This window comes from Antechinus flavipes, chromosome 4 (genome assembly GCF_016432865.1).
Source record: "Antechinus flavipes isolate AdamAnt ecotype Samford, QLD, Australia chromosome 4, AdamAnt_v2, whole genome shotgun sequence".
Classification (NCBI taxonomy): domain Eukaryota; kingdom Metazoa; phylum Chordata; class Mammalia; order Dasyuromorphia; family Dasyuridae; genus Antechinus; species Antechinus flavipes.
Window position 1 is genome coordinate 464881542 of NC_067401.1, and position 12333 is coordinate 464893874.

A 12333-nucleotide genomic window follows, 5' to 3' on the forward strand; every position below is an offset into this window, starting at 1 on the left:
ACAGAACCAACAGAATTGCTTTTTCCCAAAATTTGCCCATCAACTACTTGAACCCAGCTGGGTCTAGAATCTGAGAGACCTGAGTTCAAATCCTACCTAAATCACATACTAGTGATATTCACTGTTTGCCTCAGTTTCCTTATCTGTCAAATGGGCATAGTTATAGCATCTACCTCTCCAGGTACACATTCCTTGGCAAATCACTTAACTTGCTTCCTCAGTTTTCCTAATCTTTAAATGAAGATAATAATGAATTAATTATTATATATATATATATGTATATATAGCTTGTGGGGCCAGCTATCTACTGCTTTCCCTCAATAACTTCAATAAAAGTGATTGCTTCTAGACCTGGAATAGCTCCCAGGTGCTCCTGCCCTTCATCAGAAGATCATCAGTTCAGCTACTCTTCCTGAAATTACATTCCCAGTCACCCTAGCCGATGACCAAGGAAGAAATATCCATCTTTTATAGTGGGGAAGAGGGAAAAGAAGCTGTTGTTCCCTGGAGATTCAAGTCAGAATGGATGAAGATGCAAGGTTCACACACACACACACACACATACACACACACACACACCACACGTGTGTATTTTTTATTTAGCAGCAAAATTCAGCTGCTCAGGGAGCAGAAGAGAGTACCAGGGATGGGACCATTTTTGGCCAGGGAAGGCTTGGGATCACAGATTAAAAGTTAGAGGATCCTCAGAGGCCAACTAGTCTGATTCCTTCATCTTATAGATGAGGAAACTGAGGCTCAGAGAGATTCAATAAGTTACTCACTTACTAAACAGTTTGTTTAGTAAGTGGCAAAATCAAAACTCAAACACAAATCATTGAGCTGTAATTCCAGCAACCCTGCTGATGCATCATGGGGCTTCCTGCCCTGGATGTCACCATGGGGATGTAGGCAAGAGCTTTGACCCTTGTCAAAGGGTTGAAAGCAATTTGGGCTGATTATTGTAAGGGAGGGAAGGTTGGAGAAGTATATGGGTATGTCGCTGCAGAATGGAAATCAGGTGGAAAAATGGACCTCCTTCTTGCTCCTAGTTTTCATTACTTGGCTCCTTATTCATGAACCAAGATGTTTCCTTCCCTCTCTTTCTCCTATCCTGAATGTTTCTCAATCCCTTAATTGGTCCTAATATGAAACTTAAGATTTTTTAGCATTATTGAATTGTTTGAATGATTCATACTCCTTACTTCTCATTTAAAAGGTGGATGGAAAATGTAATAATGTCCAGAATCAGAATCTTTCCTATTTTTCCCCAAATATAAATCACTATTTTATGTGGTCCTCACTAGCCATATTTTCCTCCGATCTTGGTCGGCGATACTTAATAGGAAAAAAATGATTTTGCCAAGTGCTTTAAAATATGCTATACCAAAGCCAGTTTTATGTGTAAGAAATAGCAAGAAAGCCAATGTGGCTGGATCACACAGAGTGCGAAAAAGAATAAAGTGTAAGAAAATGGGGGGGAAACGAAAGGGCCAAGATGGAGTGGGTTTAAGAGCCAAGCCAAATACTCTACACTTGATTCTGGAGTAAATGGGGAGCCTGGAGTTTGCTGAGTATGAGCGTGACATACTTAGCCCTGGGCTTGGCAGCAAAATACAGGCCAGACCGGAGTGGGGGAAGACTTAAGGCAAGCAAACTAACCAGAAGGTTATTACAATAGTGCAGGCAAGAGTTGATGACAGTCTGCCCGGGGCCAGAGAGAGGTCAGGAAGGTAGAAACAAGACTTGGCCACAGAGTGCATGCTAGGTGGAGGGCGTGCAGGAGAAATAAATGACGACTTGGGCTTCATGACATACAACCTGTTGTTTCAGGGCTTTGATCAAACCATCATGCCCTTCTACCTTCACATGTACAAAGCCCCAATAAGACTGACCCAGACATGATTTCATTTAACGCTACCTAATTCATTCAGGGCTCTCCAGGTACTACTCACCTCCAGGGCCCTAAAGGGAAAAGGGCTACTTCTAGCAGATACCAGATATATCCTAAAAATCACTGACTACCTCTCCCCCCCCTCCCCAGTATAGATGCTTTTTTCTCCACAGAACCTAAGACCAGAATCCCACAAACTAGATACTCTGTTACCTTAGCCAAAAACTATTTTCACAATTGTAGCTCTTCATTTACATCAATTCCCCTTGGTTCTTCTTTCCCAACTACCTTCAGCTTCTCTCTGTTCCCACTTCAGAGACATTCATCCATAAAAGCTCCATGTTCTCCAACCCACCATTTCTCTATCTCTTTCTAATAAATTTCTAAAAGTCACTCATTTCTTTTATCAATGGTTCCCATCTAGAATAAAAAGGGAGTGTAGAGAGGAAAGGAGACAGTTCAGAACTTAAAATGTAACCAAAAAATTATTTAAAAAAAAAAAAGATACAACCACAATTAACAGAGGAAAGCACTATCTCTTGAGAGAGAGACCAAGAAAATATGTGTGTGAGAAAAAGAGACAGAGACACACAGAGAGAAACTGAGACTAATATCCCTATCTCCTTGAACTCCATTAAGAGCTCAAATTCTGATACACTAGAAGACTAGATAGCTTAATAAAGAAATGCTAATGAAACTAAAGTATGACAAACATTAAGATTTGCTATCCCACAGTTTAAAGACAATTAATCTATGTATTAATTTTGCTGTAAAGGATCAGTCACAAAATGGATGTAGTATAAAAAATTCACTAATGAAAATTATATATAGTCATTTCTTGGAGAAATCTTGAGAGAACAGTTAAAAATCAATCCTGCTACAATAAAAAGAAAACTCTCAAATTCCCTAAAATATTTCCAATAGACTAGTACTTTCTTGTGGTAGCAAAGAATTTAAAACCAGTTAGATTCCCGGCAGTTGGGGAATCACAATCTAAGAAGATGCAGTTTATCAATATGATGGAATCTTCCTACATGAACAAGAAACAAGGAATATTAGGAATAGAGAGAAGTCTGATTCTTCTTGTGCAACAAAATAACTGTATGGACATATATAGAGAGAGTATTTAACATATACTTTAACATATTTAACATGTATTGGTCAACCTGTCATCGTGGGGAGGGAGTGGGGGGAAGGAGGGAACAATTGGAAGAAAAGCTTTTGCAGTTGTCAATGCTGAAAAATTACCCATGCATATATCTTGTAAATAAAAAGCAATAATAATAATAAAAAATTAAAAAATCAATAAAAAGAGATGGCTCTCCAGGAGAATAGGGAAAAGGGATATCAAGAAATAGAGGTGATGTGAAAAACAAATGGCATCAATAAAACTGAATTTTATGAAAATTATGTAAGCAAACCTAGAGCAGGATGGCTTTAAAAAAATGCTAAATATAACATATACTTTATAAAAACGAACAACATAAAGGAGACACATTTTTAAGCACAGTTCTCTTTTTTTTTTCCTTGTATATTAAAATCTTCAAAATACATATTTTTTAAAAGTCAATCCTGCTAGTTAGAGCAAAAGCATTGAAAATTCACCTAAAAGGGATTTTGATATAAAGCTGTCCTGAAGCTCCTAACCCAGTAACCAAGCACAATGTTGATCCTAAATCTCAGATAGCTTCTCATTCTAAGAAAAAGTTCAGATTGAGTTGGAAATTGTTTTCATCTTTGTTTTTGACATGAAAACTAAGTTTAATTTATGCAAGCATTAGAACAATTAAAATTATGTAAAGAAAATGTTAAATTTTAAAATCACTTTATTCTAAATGGCACCTTCCTTTACATCTACATTTAATAATTGGTACATCAAAGTTAAGTGATATGCTTTTTTATTTTTCATAAAATCTTTTATCTTTGCAAAAATAAATCCTTATTGGATTATGTGGCACATTCCTTTTTCCCTATTGGTTAACCACTCTTGGAGAAAGCTACCTGAATTACAAACATAATGTCTAGGATGAAAAAAACAGTTGGGAAGTCTCGACAGGATGTATCATGTAATCCACAAATAGCTTCACACACATATAAATGGAGAAGATAGCCATGGCATGACAGATGCTAAATAGAGGGAACAGTCAAACATGTATAGTTAGAAAATATTTCATTTTTAGCATTAATATCTGTTTTATAATGTTCAAACCATTTTCATATGCAGTATCAAATTCATCCTTTAAAAGAACTCTCTGAGGTAGTGAGGATGTGATAATATTCCCGCTTTGCAGATGATGAAACTGAAAAGAACTAGAAAGACAATTTATACAAAAACATCAAAATTGGGAAAAAAAAATTGGAAAAACTTAGGAATTTTAATCAATATATTGCTGCCTCCTGATAGAAATATACTCGTTAAGAGAATGAAACATAAAATGATATTGCAATGTTTTTTCTCCCTTCCTTCTTCCCTCCCTCCCTCCCTTTTCTTTCTTTCTAGTAAGGGATGTGAGAGAAAAAAATTAAATATATCATAATTGAAAAAGATTAATTAGAAAAAATGACACTGAGGCAATCACAGGAACCCCCATTTTATAGATGAGAAAATTGAGCCTTCAGAGACTCTCAGTGTATTATGAAAAATCAACAGAGAGGTCTTCCATGTTTTTACATCAACTGTTCCTTCCACTATACATGAGATCAAGCCCAGTTCTACCTATTAGTTCCACTGAGTTCTAACAATATAATTTGTTTCTGAAACATTGGCAAAAACCAAAATCTCCATTTGCTACTCCCACTGGTGGTAAAATAAATTTTTCCAAGCTAGAGGGCTTCTTTCAATGGTTTTCCATCCCTGTGGCCTCTGATTCTCTGCTTATAGAGAATGACATAGAATTTACAATCTGGCTAATGTGAGATTACCAAAAGGAAAAACTCAGTGCTTAACTCTGGTTTTTGGTTGCTAGCTACAAAGGCAACCAAAATAATTTTTTAGAAAAGTACCCAACTCCATGACTCAGATTGTGGCTGGCTTTTAGCATGTCAACATCTGGTCCACAATGGATTTATTAGTTAAAATATTTGGAACTTGGCATTAAGTTTCCAATTTCACTAGATGCCAAACAAAACAATTTAAAGAACTACACAAAACACCCAAGGACATCTCCTATTTAAAAAAGGTGAAGTAATCACAGTCAAAAATTGACCTGCTCCTTCTTTTTCTGGAAGTCATAGATTCCCATATTATTTACCTGCAATGTTTCTACTTTTTAAAAAAATCTTTTCTTTTGACATTTGCTCTTAATATCTCAGTAAATGCTTAAGACTCTGAAAAGCATACATAATAAATATATATGAAACATAAATATTGATTTGTTACAAGAAAGTGCTATTATAATTATTTTGGTAATATACATGCAAAAATTTATTATATTATAGAGATATTAAAATCTATGTTGTATATTGAAATCATCATACCAGCATTTTTTATACTAAATCAATTAACAAGTATTTATTAAGTGACTTCTCTGGACTAAGCATTTTGCTAGGCATTAGAAATAGAAACACAAAAACATCCCTGCCCTCAAGGAGTTTAGAATTTATAAGTAAGAAAGAACCAAGAACTAGAAACAATGACATGGAAAGAACAAGCAGGAGGAATTCTGAAAAATATGGGAAAATATTTTTAAAGGGTTTAGTGAAACAAGGAGAAGCAGAAAAATAAAATGCAAAATGACTATGAATACATAAAAAACAAAAATGAAGCAAAAAATTTATGTGTGTGTATGTAAATGTGTGTGTGTTTCACAATTCTTCTAGAAGAACAAGTCTAGAAGCCTGAAGGTAAAAAGTAGAATAAAGAGGGAACAAACAGGCCCGACAAATACCAGATTTTAAACTATATTATAAAATAGTTACCAACAAAACAATTTGATACTGTATAAGAATTAGAGAGAATGATACATGGAACAGATAAGGCATATAATATAATGGAAGTAAATGGGCATACTAGCCAGGTATTTGATAATCCCAAAGATCTTAGCTACTGAGGATAAAACTCAACATAATAAAAAAATGAGTAAAAACTACTGACAAAAATGGAAAACAATCAGGCAGAAATTAGAGCTACAACTATATGCCATATCATACACCAAGAAAGACTCCAAATGGATACATGATTTAGAAATAAAAGCTGATATCATAAACAAAAGAGATGAGCAATGAAGAAATTGCCTTCAGATATATAGATAAGGGGAGTTCATGACCCGACAAGATAAAAAGGATCACAGAAGTTAATTATTTTTTAATCATACTAAAATGTATATACAAACATAATACAGATAAAATCAGAAGTAAAACAGATAAATGGGGTGGAGAGAAAGAATCTTTACAACACGTTTCTTTAATAATTTTCTTTTTTGTAAGACATATAGGGAACTTATTTAAATTTATAAGAATAAGAGCCATTCTCCAACTGATAAATGCTCAGAGAATATGAAAAAACAGGTTTCAGAGGAAGAAATTCATGTAATCAAAAGCCATTTGAAAAAATGCTCTAAATAACAATAGAAATGCAATTTATGTGGCCCTACATCACATATATTAAAATGGCAAAAGTGACAAAATCAGAATGTGTAAATATTGGATGAAATACAGAAATATAGAAAAACACATATATTGATATATTTCTAATGGAACTATGAATTGATACAACCATGCTTTATTCAATGTTGCCTACTTTTAGCCCTAGTGACACCAATATTAGTTCTATATCCCCCAAAGATTAAAGCAAAAATAAAAGGAACCTTGTGTACAACAACATTTCAAGAAGCTTTTTTTTTTTTTTTTTTTTTTTTTTTGCAAAGGCAAAGGGAAACTAAAGGAATGCCTGTTATTGTGAAATGATATAGAAATGATGAAGGATGTTGCTTCAGAAAAATCTAGGAGGATTTATAACTTGATGCAGGTATAAAGATTTATGATTTGATGTAGAATGAAGTTGAGTCCAGAACCAAAAGAAGAATATATGAAGTGACAACATGGTAGAAAACAAACAATATTCAAAGACTTTATTGCTCTAATCAACCACAATTCCAGAAGCTTTGTGACAAAATATCATTTCTGCTTCCTGACAGAAAGGTGATAGAAAGTGATGCATATGTATTCTGTACTACAGAGCTCTTTTAAATTGCATTTCTCATTACCACTGAATTAAGAGCTTTTTTCACATAATTTTTCATTGCATGAATTTCTTTCTCTGAAAAATGATTTTCGTATTCTTTGACTATCTATTGAGGAATGGCTCTTATTATTTATAAATTTATATCACTATATCTTATCTGTTTTAATTGACTATATTTAATTCTTATTTGGGTTTTTTCCTCATTTGGAAAGTAGAAGACAGGTGGAAAGATAAAGGGGATAAAAGATAGATTTTCAATAACTGAAATAAATAAAATTTAGCTTAAAAACTTAATTTTATTTTTAAAAGAAAAAAAATGATTTCAAGAAAACCAATAATGAAACATATCTCCTTTAACTAAGAAGGAACTTTATTTAGGTAGGGAACTATTTCAGAAGATTTTTTGCCAATGCTATCAAATGAAGTCACAAGTTTGAGTTCTAAAGCAGGAAAGGGGGAGAATAGCCATATCCAGAAATAACTAATTTAAAAACAATTGGTAGTCATAGGACTTGCTTTAAAAAAAAAAAAGTCAACAAGCACTTATTAAACACAAATATTTTGTACAAGGCCCTATACTAAGCACTTGGAATGGAAAGAAATGAAAAAACAGTGCCTGCCCTCAACAAGCTGACATTCTAATGAAAGAGATATGTAAATACAAAGTCATACAGGTGAAACTGCAGATATGGCAGACAGAAGAGAACTGGGAAAATTAGAATAAAGAAATATATCATAATAAGGAGTCTCATCAGCAGGGGTTCTCTCAATAATTTAGGAGCAGTTTTAAAGATTCAAAATTATTTTTAAAAAGATTTATGTTACAAATAATGCTTACCTTTGAAAACTTCTGTAACTCAGCATCATCAATGATCTGTGTATCCAAAATGACAACCTGAAGAATTTAGGAAATAAAAAATGTTAAATACTTGTAAGAATTTTTTAAATGTTAATTTTAAATACTTGTAAGAACAAAACCAAATCAAACATATGCATTTCTTATCTCAAGCTATCTAATCAAATATCCCAGAAGCTTCCATGGCCTTGAGACTCCATCTGAGCTAGTTAATTGCTTTATATGTGGTCAATCTCTCTGAAAGAATTCAGTATTTCCCAAATGCTAGAAATGACAAAAAGCAAATGAGTCCTCAAAGGGTAATTTCTATTTACCCTTTTCTTTTTTTTAAAACCCCTAAGATGTTTAAGCTAGGAGATATCTTAGAGATCCTCTAGTCCATGGATTCTTACTTAGGGTTTCAAAACTTTTAAAAAATAAAGGTATTTCATTATGATGTTTCCTTTGTAAGACTATATTATTTGATGCATTTAAAAACATAATTCTACATGCAATTCTAACACAACTCTGAGGTACCACTTCACATCTCTCAGATTGGCTAAGATGACAGGAAAAGATAATAATAAATGATGGAGGGGATGTGGGGAAACTAGGACATTAATACATTATTGATGGAGTTGTGAAATGATCCAACCATTCTGGAGAGTACTATGGAACTGTGCCCAAAGGGCTATCAAACTGTGAATATACTTTGTTCCAGCAATGTTTCTACTGGGCTTATAACCCAAAAAGATCATGTACATGTGAAAAATGTTTGTGGCAGCCCTTTTTGTAGTGGCCAGAAACTGGAAACTGAGTGGATGCCCATCAGTTGGAGAATGGCTGAATAAGTTATGGTAGATGAATGTTATGGAATATTATTGTTCTATAAAAAATGATCAGCAAGGGGCAACCAGGTGGCACAGTGGACAGAGCACCAGCCCTGAAATCAGGAGGAACCTGAGTTCAAATCTGACCTCATACACGTAACACTTCCTAGCTGTGTGACACTGGGCAAATCACTTAACCCCAATCGCCTCAGCCAAAAAAAAAAAAAAATCAGCAGGATGATTTCAAAAAAGCCTGGAGAGACATGAATTGATGCTGAGTAAAGTGAATAGGACCAAAACCTCGTACACAAGATTATGTGATGATCAACTTTAATGGACTTGGCTCTTTTCAACAGCGAGATGATTCAGGCCACTTCCAATAGACTTGTGATAAAAAGAGTCATCTGCACCCAGAGAGGACTGTGGGAACTGAATGTAGATCACAACATAGTATTTTCACCTTTTTTGTTGTTACTGTTTGCTTGTTTTTATCCTTCTCACTTTTCCCCCTTTTATATTTTTCTTATATAGCATGATAAATATGGAAATATGTTTAGAAGAACTGCATTATGTTTAGTCTATATTGGATTACTATATTGGATTGCTATCTAGGGCAGGGGGAGAAAGAAGGGAGAAAAATTTGGGACACAAGGTTTTGCATGGGTGAATGTTGAAAATTATCTTTATGTGTATTTTGAAAAATAAAAACCTATAATTTTTTTAAAAGTAAAAAATAAAAACAAGATTCTAAGAAAAAGTCTATGAGTATTACCAAATTTTAAAAAGAGGTCCAGGTACAAAAAAGTTTAGGACCCCTGTCTGGTACAGCCCTCTCATTTTACAAATAAGATAAAGCTGAGACCTAGAAGGAGAAAGTGATTTCCCTTAAGATCAAATAGCCAATTAGTAGTATAGCCCAAGACATGGATGTCTCTTTTTCTCCTGAACTATAATCCCAAGCTTCTTCTTTTATCCCACAGTATCTCACTTACTAGAAATTTTAAACTTGCTCAGAAGTTGAACATAAGAAGGTAAATACACACACACACACAGACACAGACACAAACACACACATATATTTTAAGAATCACAAAATCTTTGGAATTACCCCCAAAATTACTAAATTGCATATATCATTTGACACAGAGATAAAACTACTAGCTCTATCACCATAATCCAGAGATCAAAGAGGAAAAGGAGCTCTACATAGAAAAGTATTAGAGCCACTTGTTTTATAGAGGAAAAGGACTTAACTGCTCAATAATTGGGAAAATGGCTGGATAAGTTAAGGATATGGTGAATATAAAGAAATACAATTGCACCATAAGCAAAATTAATGACAGCACACATATAAAACTCAAAGGTTTACAAATATTATTTCATTTAATCCTCACAGCAACTCTGGGAGGTAAGCACTCTTTTTAATCTCCATTTTACAGATAAAGAAGCTTAGGTTCAGACAGTCTGGGAAGGCAGAACTAAGAGAATGGTCAATTGGGGGAAATTAGATAATTTTAAAAGGTATAATAATATATCACACTTTAAGGCTTATAAAGTGGTTTACAAATATCTTATTTAATGCTCATAATTCTGGGAAGTGGATACTATGAGGAAACTGAGGCAGATAGGAGAGAGTTACAACTTGTCCAGGATCTTACTGCTAACAAATATCTGAGGTCAGATTTGAACTCGGGTTTCTGACTGCTCTCCACACTCTACCTGGCAGACTGTTTCAGGGAAGATTGATATGAACAGATTCAGAGTGAAGTAGCAGAACTGGGAGAATAATTTACACAGTAATAAAACTTTGTAAAGGAAAAAGTCTTTGTAAGACATTGTAACTCTTTTGCTACAATCATGATTCCAAAGGATCAATGATGAAAGCCACTATTCACTGGCAAAAAGAAATACACATTGTCAGACAGAGCCAATGGCAGATTTTGTTTATTTCACTGGGGGCAGTTGATTTCTTTTTTTTTTTTTTTCCATTTTAGAATAAGGAAGGAGAAAGGGACCAGGGATGGGGTTACCAAAATTGAAAAGCAAATATAAAGAGGATCTTTTTTTTTTTTTTTTAATATAAAGAAATTAGGATAAAAGTCAATAGGAAAACCAGACAAGCAGGAAAGCTTTGAAAAATAACAAATTGGGTTTATTTATACATTTAAAAAGAAAAAGAAATTTCTAATACACACTGGCAGCTTCAAGAAAAACCCTCCATTCACTTCTACCTGATACACAGAAACATTCATCCTACTGGGGTGGTTAAATTTGGGGGGCAGGGAGGAGGGAGCAGCAAATGAAAACACAAGCCTGCTGGATCTGAGAGAATCCCTAACAACAAGAGTCCCCCCAAATCTGATCTACTGAGGAAACCTTGAGGCTCTGAGCCAGAAGAGACCATAAATGCCAGACAGTCCAACCCCCTCATTTTACAGACAAGGAAACCGAATTGAAATGACAGCAGTCCTCTTGATAACATCCCTGACAGGTGCCCACCCAGCCTAGACCCAGAAAAGCTCTTTTTTTTAAAGCTTTTTAAAATGTTCAAAACACATGCACAAAAATTTTTCAACATTCACCCTTGCAAAACCAGTTTTCTCCCTCCCTTTCCCCATTCTTTCCCTCAGATGGCAAGTAATCCACTATATCTTAAACATGTGCAGTTCTTCTATACATGTTTCCATGATTTTAATGCCACATAAGAAAAATCAAATCAAAAAGGAAAAAAAAATGAGAAAGGAAACAAAAAGCAAGCAAACAACAACAACAACAAAGATGAAAATATTAGGTTGTGATCCTCAATCCCACAGTCCTCTGTCTGGGTGCAGATGTTCTCTCCATCATAAGTCTATTGGAATTGGCCTGAAAAGAGGCTTGTCCATCAAAACTGGTGGTTAAATAATCTTGTTGTTTCCGTGTACAGTGTTCACTTGACTCTATGCATCAGAAGAGCTCTTGGAAAGAGGAACACACTTCTCCCCAAAGCTAACAATCCACCCATGTGCGTGTTAGATAGTAAACTCCTTGCAAGCAGGAATCATCATCTGGATCTTTCTGGATCCCCAGCACTTAGTCAAGACTTTGGCTCACAGAAAGAGCTGATTGAGGGAGTGCCTTCTTATTGCTAAGAAGTTTTTCTTGCCATCAGGCCTAATTAAAGCCCTAGAGAAAAAACCTGAAGTAAATGGGGTCAGAAGCAGTAAGTCACCAGATTGGAGACTTAGAATTTAAGGGGATCCTTTGAGGTCATTTAGTAGCAGAGCCAAATTTCAAAAGCTAAATTCACAGACAACCCTCAGCTCTTTGATCTATGAGTTAAGACAAGTGAGGGATACCTGGTTTAAAAACCATGTTTTGTCCCGGTCTGACCTTTGCCAGCTCTGGGACAATTCTGTAAGCAATTCATTTAGCCTCTCTTGTCCCCATGCTTTTAAAAATACAAATGTAATTAGATTTTTTTTTTCTGAGTCAAGAAAAATCAAATGTACCTTTGATGGAGCAAGACTCAGAGAGTGGAGATAGAAACTCCATGACCTTTGGCACAAGAATCTACATTCTATCCTGGTAGATGGAGAATCACAGCTGGGGGCTT

At 34.7% G+C, this 12333-nt stretch overlaps 1 protein-coding gene across 1 annotated transcript in view; it reads right to left on the reverse strand.

Moving 5' to 3' along the window:
* Positions 1-12333, reverse strand: part of PATJ (PATJ crumbs cell polarity complex component) — a 325629-nt gene that overhangs the window by 260907 nt on the left and 52389 nt on the right. Inside the window, exon 14 of the mRNA XM_051999546.1 lies at positions 7912-7968. Within this exon, the coding sequence (XP_051855506.1) occupies positions 7912-7968 (57 nt within the window). The remainder of the gene's footprint in view (positions 1-7911; positions 7969-12333) is intronic.